We start from the raw sequence: 20,590 nt of genomic DNA, 5'->3' as shown, positions 1-20,590 counted from the left end.
TTAACCTGAGCTGGAATCAGTGCATAACATTTCTTACATTAGTCAGTTGTTTAGAATGGGTGGATACGATCAAATTAATAATTATATAAAATGCCCACTCAGAATTTTAAAAGAGTAAAACTCAAGATTTGTATATCTTTTTACTAATTAGTCACAAAACTAAAATATAAGATCTTTTCAATTCCAATACTACCTCCAAAATACTTGGCAGGCATTAGGATTTTAATACCTTATGATGCAATTTAGGTAATATTTTTTTTTCCAGCACTCAATATAACACACATTTTTCATAATCTTTACACTGCATTATGGAAATTTTGGTAAACAGGGGAAATTGCAATGTTGGCTGAGTGAAGCTGATGGTCAAGGTAATATAATGCCACATCATTGTGCGGATCTAAAAGCTGGTGCAGCTTAGATGCGAATGGAGGGTGGGGAGGACAGATTCAGAGCAAGCAGTAAAAGAACTGAACTCCAAAGGCTTTTTATCACTGTATTTCAGGAACCAAGGGTGTAAAATGTTCTAATTTGGGTTATATTAAAAGCCATAAAAGGTCTTTCAAAAAGATTAATGGTACTTTCTTGGATTGAAGATAAGGGTTTTAGCTGGCTGGAAATACAAGGTTTTTGCTGGGCCCTTGAGGCATTCATCTATACAGCCACTTGGAAGATTTGTAAAAGCGTCTGCATAACCTCCAGCTAATGAACAGTAAAGATTTTTTCCCAAAATTCCTCATAATTTAATAAAAAAATTACTATTAAATCCAATGGGAATGGGGGAATAACACAAAAAAAATCTATTAATAATTCAGGTTGTATCAGTGGCTGTTTTAAAAGAAACATTTTTGAAGTGGAAACTCTACTGTGATTTGTGTGTTAAATTATGTTATCAGTTCAGTCTGTGGTTTCCTTGATTGTCTTTACTGGAACTCTGCATTAATGTCTATGCAAGTTACCTAGGAGACCAAACAGATCAAAGAGACAAAACTCCAATGTCTGATTAATCAGCCTACAAACGGCTTATTTTTTTTTGCCTTCATGCAAGTATGAAAATTAGATTCTGGGAACCGTACATTGTGCAGATTTGTTCATTCTTATCAGAACAAAGCATGCAGCAGCTTATTTCATGGATCACTGGCACAGTTGTCAATGCAACACTGAGCAGGTGACAGCTCTTCATTTCATAGGTTGAACAAAATTTGTGAAATTCAGTGTAAATTAGCCTTTCATCTTGTAGGTAATACGGCAGATTTTCAATTTCCAGTGTCTATATGCTAAAAAGTCTAAAGTATTCTTATTCCCCCTCCCTCCAACAAACACATAGCCAGTCCCCCAGTTTTCACTTGTTCTTTATCTCAGCTCTTCCAAGTGAGAAAAAGCTTATTAGTTTGCTTTGAACTTCAATCGCATTTACAACAACAGTTTTATAAGCTAATTAGAAAAACAGATTAATTAATGACTAACTTGTAATAAAATGGCAATCAGGAAGAAAGAAACAGAGGGTGCTAAGCTTCAACTACCATCAATTAATACCTAATTACAAACAAATTATATATGTATTTTGCTGTGGGCTCCAATTTACTCAAAAAAATGACTGCAATTAAAAAGAGAAAACATGTCGCTTAATTAAACTGCAAAAAATCAATAGCACAAAAAAAGGCTTTGCCTACCTCGGCAATTAGTAGAATACAATAAAACTTATTCTGTTGCTTGACTTTCTTAGCCTGTTAATTGAAGCTCAATAACATGCTCCACCAATTTAAAACTTTTTTAAAAACCCACAAGAAGAAGTGTTCCTCAGGTACAAAAAATATTCCAGGAAAATTATCGTTAACATTTTTTATCTTAGAGTTCATAACTTAACAAAGAGTAATAACATCTTTAATGAATGATCACCTTTATAAACTTGACCAAACACTTTGAGGAGAATGCATTGTTATGTATTCCTGATATTTCAAAATTCCATGATCTAAGTTTAACCCTAACATCAATGTTTAAAGGAGGTTTGCGAAGTGTTAAATTCAATTACTATGTGAGTGACGTCATCGTCTTAAACCATTAAATCAGTAAATAAGTATTGGCCTATTGATAAATAAGTATCATATGGTATCATAAAATCTTTTACCATAATAAAACAATGTATTACAGCAAATCCTTTCAATGAACCATATAAAGTTTTCACAGAAAACATCTATTCAGTATGCCAGTACAGTGTTAAAAGTTAATTGCATATCTACAGAAGCAACAATCATAACATTCAAAATTCATAAACTGGCTTCTCCAAGTCAATTCATATGATATTTTTAATTTGCGGTTACCTTTAGTCAAATGTATCGGTTGATTAAAAAATACAATTCAGTTATTTGTTGATTGTTGATCTTAATAGGCAAGGCACTCCTTTATAATTGCAAGAACTAAAACTAACCTATTGTCCTATAATATACTAGATATTTTTTCCTTAATATTCAATGGAGAATTGAGACAGAAAGCATCTATGTTATGGTTATAGCACAGAATTTACATTATTATAAACTAGATACATGAAACGATGGTTGCCTCGTGTGGAAAGACTATGACGAGCGTACTGTGGGAACAGAAAATTTTACCTAACTCACAACTCCACCCAATTTTTTAAGAGAAGGGTGTCAATGGATACAGTTAGCAGAAATTCATAATGGCATTTCATATGACCCACATGCATTGTTTGGCTTGGCCACAAACACAATGTGATAATAATCAGCTCAAAATGATGTAAATGTGGTTTGCGCTCAATGCAACACCGTGCTATATTTTCAAATTCCTTGATATTACACTATATTGGCTATTTGCTACACTGACTGCCTTTAGGCCAATAGATTTCAGGTGTTCTCATCACAGGGTATCAGTGCTGCAGTGTATAAATAGTTTGTACATACTCATACAGGTAATAAATGTGCACAAAGGCTTCACAATTTAACTTCCTGGTGTGACCATAATCAAAATAATAAAGGAGAATGTAAATGCAGCCCCATCAACCATTGTAACATAATTTTTAGAAGGATATTATTAGACAATTTGATGGAACTATATAATCATCAACTATCAAAGTTAACATTATGTGGCATGCATCCTCATTACATTTTCCAATAGTTTCTGCAAAATGAATTTATTTAAGCTTTGGAAGAGTATCATGATGGGAAGCACCACAATAGATACAGGAACTTGGAGATCAATATCAAGGTATGCTCCAAAAAAAGGAACCTTGCACAAAGAAAGTACCAAACATTTGAATTGATCTTAAAATTTCCATGAAATTAATATGAAAGCAAATATTACTTTCCATCACACTGAGTAAGAGTTTACAGAGGAGCAGTCTGAAAGATCAGTGGGGGTTGCTGAAATGGAGAGAATTCTGTCAAGCCAAGATAAGAGGTGAATTTGCCTCTTAATTTAAACTTTTTTTTTGTACTATTGAGCTTCTCATATTATTTGAAATATTATTTCTCACAAAAAAACTAGCAAACATATTAGGTCTAAAATGTGAATCAAAACAAACAGGAAAAGACTGATATCTTTTAAAATAAGTATTCCTTATACAATTAACATTATCAAAACAACTGTAAACAAGAAATATGGAATGTTTTAGTCTATGACTAACATGATTTAAAAATAGATATAGAAAGATAGTCACAAAGACATAGAGAGATCTATACCGGAAATAGATGATTGGCCCAGCATCAATCGTTCATTTACATTAATTCTACAATCATTTAATTTTTACTATTCTCTTCACATCCTCACTAACTCATCCCAGATTCTACCCCTCACCTACACCTTAGGGGAAGCTTACAGTGGCCATTTAACCTACCAATGTACGGTGTGTGAGGAAACCAAACCCACAAAGCCAAGTTATAGACAGACCCCATCGGGGGCGGCGGGGCCTCGCAACCGACCAACCATCATCAGTCGATGAGCATGAGGGGGGGAGGGGAAGACAATGGGGACCCGGCATGGGGGGCCGCCGTGAAGGTGTGGGGGCACTGCCGCGAAGAACAATGGAGGACCTGGTGTGGGGGAGGGGCACTCTAGTTTTAAAGTCCTCTGCCCAGGGGATAAGCCTGCGTTTGTTTGTTTGTTTGTTCCGGCGAAGGAGCTGTGCACACGGCAGCCAGCCAACAGTTGCTTGTCTTTTTCTTTTTGTTTTCACTTTTAATTTCAAGTTTTCGTGTACCTTGTTCTGTGCTGTGACTGTTGGCAGACTAATTTCCCCCCTGGGGTTCAATAAAGTTTTATCATATCGCATCGTATCGTAGGTTAGAATTGATCTCTGGCGCTATGAAGCACTGTGCCTCCTATGATATCATCATATATATACAGCCGGAAACAGGCCTTTTCGGCCCTCCAAGTCCATGCCGCCCAACGATCCCCGTACATTAACACTATCCTACACCCACTAGGGACAATTTTTACATTTACATTTACCCAGCCAATTAACCTACATACCTGGTAGCTATGGTATGGTAGCTATCATGCAATAGGCATTTTTCTTCAAAGTAAAAATAAATGTTGAACTGCTTTCAAAACATATAAGACCTTAAGTACCGTAAGAGAATGCTTAAAGAGCATCCTTTAAGACCCCCATTTTTTCCAATGGTAATTATGTCAAAACAGTGGTGCAGTTAGTTTTGTGAGAACCATCAGTTTCCAGTGTGATATTGTTTAAACAGTACTAAACCTTACATCAGCTCATGCTAGATGTAATTTGTGCTTCCAATTTTGAGGCAAATTGTCATTAGATGAAATGGTAATAAATATAATTGGAAATTATGCACAAAGAGTTATAATCTTGCTTTTGCTAATCATATGTTGGTGTGACCTGTGTTAGCCTTCAGCTGATGATGTCAGCCACAGGGCATTATCAGTGTTGCACCCATGTCATTAAACTGCTGTCCTTGCACCAGGGTCAGGCAGGAATGAATTTCAATACAAAAGGAAAACACTGCAGATAAATCAGATAATTTTGAAAATGTTCAGCTATTTAGGCAATATTTAAGGAAGGAGTAATGAGATAATGTTTAGGTCATACGTTATTGTTGCAACAACCTGACAAAAAACAGTGAAAACTGAAAGTGCACCCTGAAAGTTTGTAATTTTAATGGAGGTTAAGATGAAATCAAGGCTAAGTTTATTTCAAGGTTAGCTAAGACAAAGATTTACATTAAATTGTCAACCACAACTTTCTGAAAGTATGAATTTACCGAGGATGGATGGATAGTGCTCTCGGCTTACTATGCATTGGAATCACAAGTGAAAATAAAAAGCTGAAACAGGAAAGACTAAAAACAGTAAAGTCTAAGCCTAATTAATATGCAGCTGAATCATCCCTTTGCTACAATCAGGTTTAAAATCCATTCCTTTGATATATATTGTGACAAATTGATTTATTTTGACCAGGAGGTTACAAAGTATGATCTTGAGATTCGTTGTTATAGGTAAAAGCAGAAAATAGTGGACAAACAGTTCATTCAGTTCCTGCGTTAACTTAATTACATGTGTGCACTTCCACACTCGCCTCCGTCCAGAATGACGAAAGTGTTGCTTTTGTCTTAACCCTCCACCCTAAAAGCTGTCACATTGAAGAGATTATACGTTGTAATTTACAGCACTTTTAACATCAGTCACCAGCAGTGAACAAGTAACTTCCCTTTTTATCATTATGAAGGGTTTGTTAATATGACACAGGGACTGTTCACTCTGGGGCACCCTTCCATATGCACCTGCTCCTCTTCTTAAGCCACTTTCCCACACAACCACAGGAAAGTTAGCAATTGCTTTTTTACCTCTGGCATTCCCACCATCTAGTGACCCCCAAAATTCCTTCTGGGTGATATGGCAATTTGCCTGTACATCTAATTTATTGCATTATATTCAGTGTTCATGACGTGGACCTTCCATATCACTTTGCAAAACAGCACAGTTTAGCCCAAAGGTCTGCCCCTGAACTTACAGTTTCTTGTCATTTTAATTCTCCATCCCACTCTGCCTTCTACCTTTCCTCTGATATGCTGTTCCAGTGAAGTCCAGTATGAGGATTAGCATCTCACTTTCTGACCCAGCACACTGAGTTAAAAATTGTGTGCAAAGACCTTTCAAAAGAAATCTAAAAAGTAAATGTGATTATCAAATGATCCAAAGATCAAAAACTGCAGAAAAAGTAGCCTATTAGCAAAATGAGGAAAGTTGAACATATTCAAGTTTTATGTCCTTTTACTTGAAGCATAGCTATTCCTAAATAAAGGTTGATATAGATTCATAAAGTATATAAAGTTCCTGATAAAGTTAATACAATTATATTGCACAACCAATTTATAACTGAGTGCAAGAAGAAAAAAAGATGCAGCTTATATCTAATTACTACTTTGTGTGAGAAGAATTCATCATTATCCAATAATAATTCCTCTAAATTACACAAAATCTGTAAATATATTTTGGCAGGTTCTTAAATGAGGTCAATATGTTTTATTGTAATTAAATTGTTGCCTTGGGCTAGAGTACTCACAGACAGTACGGCACCTTTGCAAAAACAAGAGTTATCTAAAGCTACAAATCAAATTTGAAGTTTGAGTTTTAGCCAAACAAGAAATTTCAGATGAAGAGATTGCTTCAGGCCAATAGCAAACACTTTCAGGTCTTAAAACACAGGCATGCAGGTAAGCTGCAGATTTCTCCGACAGGTTATCAACTCCCTAGCAGTTACCTTAGAAGACCCCAGTATATATCTTTTCCATCAGATATAAACTTTATTACTGTTCTAGTAATCTATTTTAACAATTACTTTCCAACGGTGTTTAAACAATCCAATATTTTATTCAATTTAATCACTATTAATCAATGCATGTCGTTCTCTCAGATACTTAATAATATTCCCAGAGAAAGCATTGGGCATCAGGAAAATGTTCAGTTAGGTGAATGGGGTAAGTATGAGAGTTGCTACACCCCATTTCAACATGAATAGTCTCTGAATTATGTGATGCAGCCAGAAATGACCATCAAGGAAATACTCCTATTCATAACTTCTGTTGATGGCAGTTTCTTTAGATACTTAGTTACCTGATTAATTCAAATAATACATTTATACCTAAAGATTTAGTTAAGTGTAAAGTCAATTACAGGACAGCTGCCTAAAATATTTAACATTAAACAAAATGGTACTATGAACCCCATACAGAAAACATACACCTTTTCCCCATTGTTCTTTCACAACAATATATTAATATGGGTTACATTCCAACTACAGTACAATCTTAATTCATGGCATACATATGGCAATAGAGAAGTCTCAGTGAATGTTACAAACATCTCTGAAGATTTTTTGCAAGTACAACAGTGCAGTCAGAAAACCTTTATATAACATCTCTCAGAAATCTCAGATGCCCTAAGTGCTTTACAGTCAATTAGATATTTTTTGAAGGATAATCACTCATGGAATGTAAGAAACACGACAGCCAATTTTCACAAGGCAAGCTTGCCTAAGCAGTAACATGATAATGACCATATTTCATCTAATTTCTTTAGTTCAGGCCCAGCAAGTACATACATTTCCTAGATCAGACTATGTTTTAACGTTTGGGAAAGTGGTACTGTTACCACCAGCACTTACAGGCTGATGTCAGGTCAGAAGGTATTCTGACCACACTGGGGAAGGGGAGAATACAAGAGTTTGTCACGTTGGCTTCTTTTAGGCAGAGAACATTCTTAACTAGTAGGTCACCTACCAATCCTAGGCATCGGTCTGCTTCCCATTAATTTCAAGCCCAATAATCCAAAAAAAGATTTTAAAAAGCGCTGGAGTAACTCAGTGGGTCAGGCAGCATCTCTGGAGAATATGGATAGGTGATGTTTCAGGTCGGGATCCTTCTTCAGACTGATTATAGAAATGGAGAAAAAAACTGGAAGTGGGGGTGGAACAAAGCCTGGTAAGTGATAGGTGGATACTATTGAGGGGGAGTATAATGGTTAGACAAAGGTCAGAGAAGAAAGGACAAATGGCAGTAAGATAAGAAGATATGGAGAAAAGAGGTATGGATAGCGGAGTGAGGGGGTATGGGGAGAAGGCAGGAACGGGGTACTGATTGAGAGTGATCAGCCATGATCGCATTGAATGGCGGTGCTGGCTCGAAGGGCTGAATGGCCTACTCCTGCACCTATTGTCTATTGTCTATTGTCTATTGGAATGTGAAGCCCAATAAAGGGATGTATGTGGAAGGGGATGGGGGAAGGGGAAAGTGGGGCTGGATTGTGGGAGAAATAGGTGCGCATCCAGGGGGAAGCAAAGGGAAGGGAGGGGGGTGTTATTTGTTGATTAGTTACCTCAAATTGGCGAATTCAATGTTCATACCATTGGGTTGTAAGCTACCCAAGTAGAATATGAGGTGCTGTTCCTACAATGTGTGTGTGGTCACACTCTGGCAATGGAGGAGATGCAGGACAGAAAGGCCAGTATGGGAATGAGAAGTGGAGTTAAAATGGTTAGCAACTGAAGTCCACTTCTTGATATAGTGTGCTCCTGCAAGAAATATTTCTGGATATTAGAATTAAGGAAGATGTGGCAAGGGTAGGAAAATGAGTTGGATCAGTCATGTTCTTGTTGAGTGCTGGCATAGGCTCAAACATCCAAATGGCAAGTCCTGCTCTTATTTCTTGTTTATGTTATTAGTTAGGTGTTCTGTGATAGGTAATTAACATATTGCTACAATAATGAAAGTAAAGCACTGTCACCCTATTGATAGGGACTTTACTCTTTGAAAGCATGAAATGATTATCAAAAGTGAATTCTATCTAATACAGGAAGCATTGCTTTACATATTCTATTTTTCATTCAACAGAAAAACACATTGATGCATTAGGCAAGGCCAACACATCAGTTGTTTGTGCAGCTGTCTTTATTACCCAGCTTGTCATCTTTAGGATTAGAAGCGTTCACATGGTCATAAGTCATAAGATCATAAGGAATAGGAGTAGAATTCGGACCATCAAAGTCTACTCCGCCATTCAATCATGGCTGTTCTATCTCACCCTCCTAATCCCATTCTCCTGCCTTCTCCCCGTAACCTCTAACACCTGTACTAATCAAGAATCTATCTATTTCTGCCTTAAAAATATCCATTGACTTGGCCTCCACAGCCTTCTGTGGCAAAGAATTCCACAGATTCATCACCCTCTAACTAAAGAGATTTCTCCTCATCTCCTTCCCAAAAGCCCTTTAATTCTGAGGCTATGACCTCTAGTCCTAGACTCTCCCACTAGTGGAAACATCCTCTCCACATCCACTCTATCCAAGCCATTCACTATTCTGTATGTTTCAATGAGGTCCCCCCCCTCATTCTTCTAAACTCTAGCGAGTACAGGCCCAGTGCCGACAAACGCTCATTATAGGTTAACCTATTAATTCCTGAGATCATTGGTGTAAACCTCCTCTGGACCCTATCTTTCCTCAGATATGTTGCCCAAAATTGCTCACAATATTCCAAATGTGGCTTAACCAGCACCTTATAGAGCCTCAGCATTACATCCCTGTTTTTGTATACAAGCCCTCTCAAAATAAATGCTAGCATTACGTTTGATTTCTTTACTACTGATTTGACTTGTAGACTAACCTTTTAGGAATCCTGCACCAGTACTCCCAAGTCCATTTGTACCTCCGATTTCCAGATTCTCTCCCCATTTAGAAAATAATCTACACCTTTATTCCTACTACCAAAATGCATGACTCCACATTTCGCTACACTATATTCCATCTGCCTTTCCAGTTCTCAACTTCCAAAGGACTCAGAAGGGTAAGAAAGATTTTGCTTTTGGAAAAATAACAAAAATAGAAAAGCCAATTAAAGCTAATAAATAAATGGCAAGAGTCTTGGCAGAAACAATTACCAAATTCAGCAGATGGAAGTGATTGGTCAAAAATGGAAATTATTATAAGGTCAAATTTTCGAGGCTTGAAGAATAATTTAAACCAGATCATTACAGTTTAGGGTGGAGAGAGGTGGACATATAAAGGTGGGGAAGTGGCATGCACTCCAAGCAAAGCTTACTCCCACATCCTTGCTTTCTCCCCGCAACCTTGCAAATACATGTAAATTATTTCAGCAATTTTCTACCAAATCTGATTCTATTACCTTTTTAGGCAGGTAAAAAAACCTCACATATATGAAGAATTTTTCAAATTCAGTTTTACCTCTTGGGCAAATCATTAAAAATTTTGCACCATGATAATCAACCAACTTGCAAGAAACAGCGTCTCTCTTCTTGTTCTGTCAAAATTGGGCTTACTGCAAAGAGATCACCTTCTGTTGAAGCAGAACAAGCACAATCTCTCAACACTGTTTAGGTCCATTTAGTTTAGTTTAGTTTAGAGATACAACGCGGAAACAGGCCCTTCGGCCCTCCGAGTCCGCACCGACTAGCGATCCCTGCACATTAACAATATCCTACACGCACGAGGGACAATTTACACTTATACCAAGCCAATTAACCTACAACCTGCACGTCTTTGGAGTGTGGGAGGAAACAGAAGATCTTGGAGGAAACCCACGTATGTCATGGGGAGAACGGACAGACAGAACCCGTAGTCAGGATCGAATCCACTGGTGCAGGATTCCCAAAGAGATCATCTGCAAGTCGAATCGGTAGCAAAGAAAGCAAACGCAATGTCAGCATTTATTTCAAGAGGGCTAGAATACAAAAACAGGGATGTAATGCTGAGGCACTATAAGGCACTGGCCAAGCCGCATTTGGAGTATTGTGAGCAATGTTGGGCACCATAACTGAGGAAGTATGCAAGCAAAGAATTTAATTGTGACTTGTCACATGCGATAATAAAGAATTCAATTAAATTCAGAGGCTGGGAAAGCACATCTCGGACCCGCAGACCCTCAGCATAGGAGCACCGCAAGGCTGCGTACTCTCTCCTCTCCTTTACTCTCTCTACACCAACGACTGCACCTCCACAGACTCCTCTGTCAAGCTTCTCAAGTTTGCGGATGACACAACCCTGATTGGACTGATCCAGGATGGGGAGGAATCTGCCTACAGAGGGGAATAGACACAGCTGGCGTCCTGGTGCCATCGCAACAACCTGGAGCTCAATGCTCTTAAGACAGTGAAACTGATTATAGACTTTTGAAGAGCTCCCCCTCCCCTCCCCCCACTCACCATCAACAACACCACAGTCACAACTGTGGAGTCATTTAAGTTCCTTGGAACCATCATCTCCAGGGACCTTAAATGGGAGGCCACCATCGACTCCACAGTCAAAAGGCCCAACAGAGGATGTACTTCCTGTGGCAACTGAGTAAACACAATCTGCCACAGGCAATGATGGTCCACGTCTATACTGCTATCATTGAGTCAGTCCTCACCTTCTCCATCATGGTCTGGTTTGGCTCAGCCACCAAGTACGACATCCGGAGGCTGCAACGGATCATTCGCTCAGCTGAGAAGGTTGTTGGCTGCAATCTTCTCCCCCCATTGACGAACTGTACACTGCAAGGGCCAGGAAGTGAGCGGGCAAGATCATCTTAAGGATAGCGGAGTCAGGGGGTATGGGGAGAAGGCAGGAACGGGGTACTGATTGAGAATGATCAGCCATGATCACATTGAATGGCGGTGCTGGCTCGAAGGGCCGAATGGCCTCTTCCTGCACCTATTGTCTATTGTTTATCTCTGACCCCTCTCACCCTGGCCACAAAATCTTTGAAGCACTTCCCTCTGGAAGGTGACTCCAGACTGTCAAAGCAGCCACAGCCAGGCATAAAAACAGCTTTTCCCACGAGTAGTAGTTCTACTCAATAACCAAAGTTCGTAGTCTCCTTTTTGCTCTGGTTTATTTTCACCCACATATTTAGACCATAATGTTGTATCCTCATTGTTTTGATGTGTTTATGCTTTATTCTTAATTGTTAACTGTATGTTTGTGTTGTCATTTGTGAGCGGAGCACCAAAGCACATTCCTTGTATATGCACACACTTGGCCAATAAACTTATTCATTCATTCATTCATTCAATTCAAGCCAAAATAAAAAATACAATTATTACCTTATAGTATGCATACTGCATGAAGAAACTTGCTATTGCTGATGAAAGACCCTGCAGAGGTGATGCTAATCCTTGTGAAATACATAAATGATGTATTTCTTGCAAAACTGATTGATGCATATGATATTAACACTTATTGCGGATAAGGCACAGGAAATTAGGTCCAAACCATTATCATTCTGTTGCAAATTTGTTAGAGAGTCAGTTTGTGCAGAGCTCAATGGGTTCAGGCAGGTGAAGGTTTGAAGTTTAATTTAGTTTAAGTTAGTTATGTTTACAGATACAGCGTGGAAACAGGTCCTTTGGCCGACTGATTCTGCGCCGAATAGCGATCCCCACATATTAATACTATCCTACATGCACTAGGGACAATTTTTACATTTACCAAGCCAATTTACCTACATATCTATACATCTTTGGAGTGTGGGAGGAAACCGAAGATCTCGGAGAAAACCCACACAGGTCACAGGGAGAACGCTCAAACTCCGTACGGACAGCACCTGCAGTCGGGAACTCGGGTCTCTGGTGCTGCAAGCGCTGTAAGGCAGCAACCCTACCGCTGCGCCACTGTGCTGCCCCAAAGATGTAGTGTCTATGCCGAAGTGCAATCCAGAGATGATGATTATTTTTGTTAGTGCAGTGGTGTCTAGAAATTCGATTGAGTGGTAACTTTTCAGCATTACTTAATTGCAAATGTATTTACCATGGACTGGATGTAAAAAGGACTATTTTCCAGGTTGTCTAACTTCACTATGGAAATTCAACCAGCCATGTGTATCAAAATATTTCATCCTCTATGCAATACTGCTTTGAAGCACTGCAAGAAAATTTAAATCAAATTGACTGGAATTGAACAACGAAGAGCAGTATAGCACAGAAACAGGCCCTTCGGCCCACAATGTCTGTGCCAAACATGATGCCGACCAACTCTTACCTGCCTGCACATTGAAAATAGATGCAGGAGGAGGCCATTTGGCCCGTCGAGCCAGCACATAATCCATAACCTTTCATTTCCGGCAATTCGAGATACCCATCCAAAGGTTTCTTAAATGCCACTGTTGTATCAGTCTCCACTACCACCTCTGGCAGCGCGAAACAAAGCCAGTATTTCCACAATGTTAGTTTTGCAGTGCATTAGGTAGGCAGCTCGAAGGCAATTAGAGATAAGCAATAAACATTAACTTCCCAGTAATTTCCAATTTCCATAATGCGATTATGACAAAAAGTGAAACGCAAATTCCACAGTGACACAATTCTGATTCTGGCATTCCTGTTTCTATTCATCCCACACAGGAGTCAAATGACCCAGCAACCTCCGGAAGGAATGTTAGCTGGAGTGCCATTGCATCAACATTCTGCTAACATTCAAAGCCAATAGCAAGAAAGTTGCATAGTCATGCAGCATGGAAATAGGCCCTTCGCCCAACTTGCCCACACTGACAAAACAAGCCCTATCCACACTAGTCCCACCTGCCCAAGCTTAGGCCATATCCATGTCAACGTATCCTATCCGTATACCTGTCCAACTGTCTCTTAAACATATTGATAGTACCTGCCCCAACTACCTCCCCTGGCAGCTCGTTCCATATGCCTACCACCCTTTGTGTAATAAAGTTAGCAGTCAAAAAGGTTGGAAGAAAAAAAGCAGTGACGGGGCAGCAGGAGTTAGATATTCCATTGTGGAACTTCAAGTTTGGATGGCCTCAGCTCATACTGCAAAGGGTTTCTGGCTTCTGTTGGCCACCACTCTAATGTTGAAAAAAATGGGACTGAAGCTCTACACAGAATCATGTACATAGATGGAGCTGGATTCATTTAAAGATTCATGGAGATGCAAAGGGTTATGAAGTAAAGAAACAACTCATCCATGCTGACCAAAATGTTTACCTGAGCGAGTACCACTTGCAGTTTGGCCCATATCACTCTATACCTTTACTATCCATGTACTTTCCGAATAACCTTTAAACATAATTGTAGCACTGCCTCTGGCAGGTCGTTCTATATACCCACCACCCTCTATGTGAAAAAGTTGCCCCTCGGTTCTCTTTTAACTCTTTCAACTCTTATCTTAAATCCATGCCCTCAGGTTTTTGACTCCGCTACCCTGGCAAAAGGAGTATTTGTCTTATTATTGCCTCACGATTTTGTATACCTCTCAGTCTCTTAAACTCCAGAGGATAAAGGTAAAATCAAGTATGGAAAACCAAACATAAAAAGGAAAAGAAAGATAAGTTTAGATTAGAAATAAGATAGAAGAAAAACATTAAATAATGTCCAATTTAATTTAGAGACATAATTTAAATCATTTAAGAGGCATCAGTAATTAAAATCTGAAGAAATAAGACTCGTAAAAGTACATTTTCAGTTCCAGAGAAACAGCATGGAAGCAATTAATATATTATGTCTGTAAAGAATCATTTACATTTGAATATATTAGACCCAAATGATGTCAAAATATAGAGTGAATGATTATTGAATAAAAGTGCTGCATCTCCATCAGTGTTTTAATGCTATGAACTTTACCTGTTGATTTCATTGTCGTACTGTGCAGGTACCCAATTTCTCCCTCCAAATAAGCTAGAAGAGTGGAGGGGCATCCATAGGTGCCTACTTTAGACTTTAGTAGAATGACATTTTGATTTAATTGATTTCGTGTTATAAGAATACAATTAAAAAGGTAGCGGAACTGGGTTCCTGATCTCTTAAGCCTGCCCCACTGTTCAATCTGATTATGGCTGATATGCCCTTGGCCTCAACTCCTCTTCTGTGCCAGTTTGTCATAACCCCCAATTCCCAGCTATTAAAAATTTATCTACTCCCTCTTTAAATACTTTCATACAAGCCTTCACAATGCCTCAGGGTCGATGATTCTAGATCAATGGAGGTATTCACTGCCTTTTGTGACAGGAAAATTCCAATACATCTTGAGTTTAAATGATACCCCCTTATTTTGTTACTATACCCCTTTGTTCAAGACTTTCCCTCGTGTGGAAACATCCCAACATCTGCCCTGTCATGCCTCCTTAGAATTTTATATATTTCAATAAGGTGGCCTCACATTCCTCTGTTGATGTACTACATATTATTTCCACCTTCATTCAAAATAAAAAGGAATGTTTCTCCCACATGACTGAGCATTTCTTCTGCATTTCTTAATGCCTGGATCACAAATTCTTGTCAGTGATCCAGAAAAAATTTCCAATGGCCCCACTTTGCAAATAAATTAAAAAAACATTAAATTGTGCCAGAATAATTCACGCTTGTGCACTGTGAATGCTGCCAAATTATCTCAAATACTCCCAATAGTTATCATCACCGCATCAAAATAACACTCTTTGATGTCCTTTGGATAATATAATGGACAATGAAACAGCGCTTTCTGGCACTCTCAAAATATCAATATACATGAAGCATATGTGATATAACAGGCAACTTTGATCACAAAAGCTTTTCACTGTGCCTCAGTGCACGTGACAATAAAATAAAATAAACCAAGACACAGCCACCAGGTTTGATTCAATCACAGTAATTATAAAACTTCACTTGCACATAATATTATTGATTTCAGTGAATTTTTACAGTGAGGACGATAGAATAGTGTTATTGTTATATCACTTCCAGATTACTCATACAGGTAAAACAAGAGTGTGGTTCACAAGGCTCCATTCTATCAATGCATCAACAGGTGACTGCTGTTCAATATTTCACTACCACCACTGTCTATTCCCTATATAATACACCCCAATAATTATGCAGTGGAGCTGAAGGTGGAAAATCACTTAATATTGGATAAAATTATTGTTGTGAACCACAACGTAGTACCAAACGTAATCTAGTGTATGTATAGAATTTTGCAAAATTAACACACCACTCTTTTTGTTCTAATTGCTGTTGCAGCAGCTAAAATTTGGTGTTTCGGCAATATTGTCAATACCCAGAGCATTGAAATACTGAGTGAAGTAACTCTGACTTTTAAGAGGAATCCAAAGCTACTGCCATTGTAGTTTATACATCACCCTATCGTTCATTTCCACTGCTTCAGCTGCTGCAAACAACTTTAAAATTTTACCCAACTCCCAAATTACTCAGTGTCCAGTTTCAAAATAATCCCACGAGTGTAATGTTATAATTTCCTTTTTAAAAGAGATTTATATAACCAAGTTACACATTTCCTAATCCCATAGATTCTTCAGATTAACAACATAAAAGTAGAATGTAAAAATATAGAGCATATTTAAAGTCCTTTTAGAATGCAAGGTAATTATGGGGAAAAGTTTCCAAAGGTTGATTTTGGAAAACCGCCTGCACAAATGTCAGCATGAGGATGGAACTCCTAAAATTCAAGTGTTCTACTTAATATCTATCTCACACGAGAAAAAGGGTACAGGTAAAGTATCGGTATCAAGGTGGCACAGCAATAGAGTTGCTACCTTACAGTGCCAGAGAGCCCAGTTTGATCCTGACTATACGGAGTTTGTATGTTCTCCCTGTGATGCGTGGGTTTTCTTCGGGTGCTCCGGTTTTCTCCACAATCCAGACGTATAGGTTTGTAGATTAATTGGCTTCTGTAAATTGTAAAATGCCCCTAGTGTGTAGTAGTGCTAGTTAGTGTATGAGGCGATCACTGATTGACATGAACTCAGTGGGTCGAAGGGCCTGTTTCCATGCTGTATCTTTAAAGTCTAAATCAGAAGGGCAGACAGCAACTGTGGTGTCCAAATAAGGATTCAATGGCTTCGATTTTGCAGCTGGTATGCTCTGAGCTTCTCACAGATTTTTTATGCATCTCTGCTTGACAATTGACAATAAATGAAGAGGCATTTTTTTTCACTACTCTCCAGTGAATCTGGTGTGTGTAGTAGGGCAAGGGGTAGAATGATCTTCAAGTGAATCGTTTGAAGTTCTCTCATGCACTTGGCCTAAACCAAGAAATTAGTATATTTAATTCAATTTAAAAACATGTACAGTAAACAAAATAGAGATGGAAAGAAAAAAGGATCAAGAGAGTGATAACAACCTAAAAAGAAAATTAAAAATAATGTTCAATTTGACAGAAAGAAACTAAACACTTGCTGAAGTAAATCTCTGGTGCCAAAAAGGTTGCCAATGCCAATTTAGATGTAAACCATTGAAAATCCAATTACACTCTTCAGCCCTAACATTTACTGTAATGTTTACTAGGTAAGCACTGAAACTCATGTACTTCATATGTCAAGGCACTAGAGTAATAAAATATGTGAAGGAGAAGGAAAGAAATGTATGACATTTATTTATCGATGCTTACAGATACTGAAAGCAATAATTTGATTTATTCCAGAAGTGTATGGAGTTGCTTTTGCCACAAATTCTGAGCTAATGTCATGAGCAAGAAATAAAACTATTCCTTTTTATAGAAGTTTACCAATGAGGAAATATAAAAAGAAATAAACATAGATTCCATGAATACTTTAAACAATTCTAGCATTTGTTTTTACCGTGGAAAGGCCTAAGAAATATTAATGTACTGTAATTTATCAAGATGAAGGCACAGCTTGTGGCTTAACAGCTTACCTTACGAACAGCAAGATTGTCACTCAACCGTTCTGCTTCATCTATATCCCCTGTGGCAATGGCCTTGTCAAGGTTTTTTTCCAGATTTGTCTGAAAGAACAGTTTAATAAGTGAATTGCAAATAACAGAATGTAAAACTTCAACCACCTGAGGCTACATTTGATGGGGAAAAAAAATGGTTATAATAAAAAAAATGGTATCAATTGTTGCTGAGTACTTTCAACACTTTCTGTCTTTATTTCAGTTATTATCAACTAGTCCTATACTTGTAAGTACAATATTAGTAATTTCTTTGGTACTGAATCCCAAATAATACCTTTCAATATTATAGCATACTTTAACATCCCAAAGTTGACTTCTTTCGCCCTGGATTTCTAAGTCGGGCAGTATCTCTGGAAATAACCCATCCCTCCCTGACGAGCTCAATGTATTCTTTGCTCATTTTGAACTGGTCAAAAGAATGACGTCACCCACTCCGGCAGTCTCAGGCACATCTGAACCTGATCCCACGGTTACTGTCGCAGCTTCAGATCGTCCTTCCAAAGAGTGAATCCACTGGAAAGCGACTGGCATGGGTGTAGTCCCCGGCCATGTCCTCAGAACCTGCATGGACTAGCTGGCCGAACTATTTGTGGTCATCTTTAACCTCTTTGTACTCCAATCTGATGTTCCCACCTACTTTTATAAGACCACTATCATTATGGTTCCAAAGAAAAACAAAAGGTAGTGTGCCTCAGTGAACATCAACCCGGCAGCGCTCAACCCACCATCAAGTGCTTTAAGAGGCTGGTCATGGCATACATTAACTCCAGCCTCCCAGTCTTGATCTTTGATTTCCATATAACATATAACCATATAACAATTACAGCACGGAAACAGGCCAGTTTGGCCCTTCTAGTCCATGCCGAACACTTTCTCCGACCTAGTCCCATCTAGTCCTAGTCCCATCTAGTCCCTCCGACCTAGTCCCTCCCGGGGACTGCTCTCGGACCATAACCCTCCAATCCCTTCCGATCCATATACCTATCTAATTTACTCTTAAATAATAAAATCGAGCCTGCCTCCACCACTTCCACCGGAAGCTCACTCCACCCTCTGAGTAAAAAAGTTACCCCTCATGATACCCCTAAACTTTTGTCCCTTAATTCTGAAGTTATGCCCCCTTGTTTGAATCTTCCCCACTCTCAAAGGGAAAAGCTTACCCACGTCAACTCTGTCCGTCCCTCTTAAAATTTTAAAAACATCTATCAAGTCCCCCCATAACCTTCTGCGCTCCAAAGAATAAAGACCCAACCTGTTCAATCTCTCTCTGTAGCTTAAGTGCTGAAACCCAGGCAACATTCTAGTAAATCTCCTCTGTACTCTCTCTATTTTGTTGACATCCTTCCTATAATTTGGCGACCAGAACTGCACACCCATATTCCAGATTCGGCCTCACCAATGCCTTGTACAATTTTAACATTACGTCCCAACTTCTATATTCGATGCTCTGATTTATAAAGGCAAGCATACCAAACGCCTTCTTCACCACCCTATCCACATGAGATTCCACCTTCAGGGAACAATGCACAGTTATTCCCAGATACCTCTGTTCCACTGCATTCCTCAATTCCCTACCATTTACCCTGTACGTCCTATTTTGATTTGTCCTACCAAAATGCAGCACCTCACACTTATCAGCATTAAACTCCATCTGCCATCTTTCAGCCCACCCTTCCAAAAGGCCCAAGTCTCTCTGTAGACTTTGAAAATCTACTTCATTATTAACTACACCACCTATCTTCGTATTATCTGCATACTTACTAATCCAATTTGCCACACCATCATCCAGATCATTGATGTAAATGACAAACAACAGCGGACCCAACACAGATCCTTGGGGTACCCCACTAGACACTGGCCTCCAACCTGACATACAGTTGTCAACCATTACCCTCTGGTATCTCCCATTCAGCCATTGTTGAATCCATCTTGCAACTTCACTATTAATACCCAACGATTTAACCTTCTTAATCAACCTTCCATGTGGAACTTTGTCAAATGCCTTACTGAAGTCCATATAGACAACATCCACAGCCTTGCCCTCATCAATTTCCCTGGTAACCCCTTCCTTACCCAAAGACTGCAATCATTGAGAATAGGCCGCAAAACTTCTTCCCCGATTATTTTCAACACTGGCGCTCCACAAGACTGCATTCTCAACACCCACACACTCACGATTGTGCAGCCAAATTCTGCTCTTAATCCATTTACATGCTTATAGATGACACCACTATAGCAGGCCGGTTCTCGAACAATGATGAGACAAAGTACAAGAAGGAGAACGAGAGTTTAGTAACATGGTGTCAAAACAATAACTTTTCTCTTAAAGTCAGCAAAACGAAGGAGCTTGTCACAGATTTTGGAAAGTGGGGTGGACAACATTTCCGAGACGACATCAACAATGCTGAAGTGGTGATGGTTGAGAACTTTAAGTATCACCAACCATTTGTCCTAGTCTAATCACATTGGCACTATGGCCAAAAAGGCACACTTCCTCAGAAGGCAAAGGAAATTCTGCATGTCTCCAAAGACACTTACCAATTACTGTAGCTGCACCAGCAAAAACATGCTATCAGAATGCATCACACCTTGGTTTGGCAAGTGCTCTGCCTAAGACCGTAAGAAATTGCAGAGTTTTGGACGCAGCCCTGTACATCATGGAATACATCATGGAAACCATCCTTCCCCCACCCCCATTGAGTCTATTTACACTTCATGATGCCCAGGGAAATCAGCCAACATAATCAAGGAGAAATCACTCCCACCACTACCCTCTTCACCCCTCTCCCTTTGATCAAAAGATACAAAACCGTGAAAGCACTATTCAATAACAGCTTAGAAACATTGAAACATGTCAAAATAGGTGCAGGAGGAGGCCATTTGGCCCTTCGAGCCAGCACCGCCATTCATTGTGGTCATGGCTGAT

General features: G+C 39.0%; 1 protein-coding gene across 4 annotated transcripts in view; it reads right to left on the bottom strand.

Annotated features, from left to right (window-relative positions):
- Positions 1-20,590, bottom strand: part of fam204a (family with sequence similarity 204 member A) — a 58,147-nt gene that overhangs the window by 16,221 nt on the left and 21,336 nt on the right. For all 4 annotated transcript variants that reach the window (XM_078412825.1, XM_078412828.1, XM_078412827.1 and 1 more), the window contains one exon: positions 17,623-17,712. In XM_078412825.1, the coding sequence (XP_078268951.1) occupies positions 17,623-17,712 (90 nt within the window). The remainder of the gene's footprint in view (positions 1-17,622; positions 17,713-20,590) is intronic.

Source organism: Rhinoraja longicauda, chromosome 16 (genome assembly GCF_053455715.1).
Source record: "Rhinoraja longicauda isolate Sanriku21f chromosome 16, sRhiLon1.1, whole genome shotgun sequence".
Lineage (NCBI taxonomy): Eukaryota > Metazoa > Chordata > Chondrichthyes > Rajiformes > Arhynchobatidae > Rhinoraja > Rhinoraja longicauda.
This window is presented reverse-complemented; position numbering and strand designations above follow the sequence as displayed.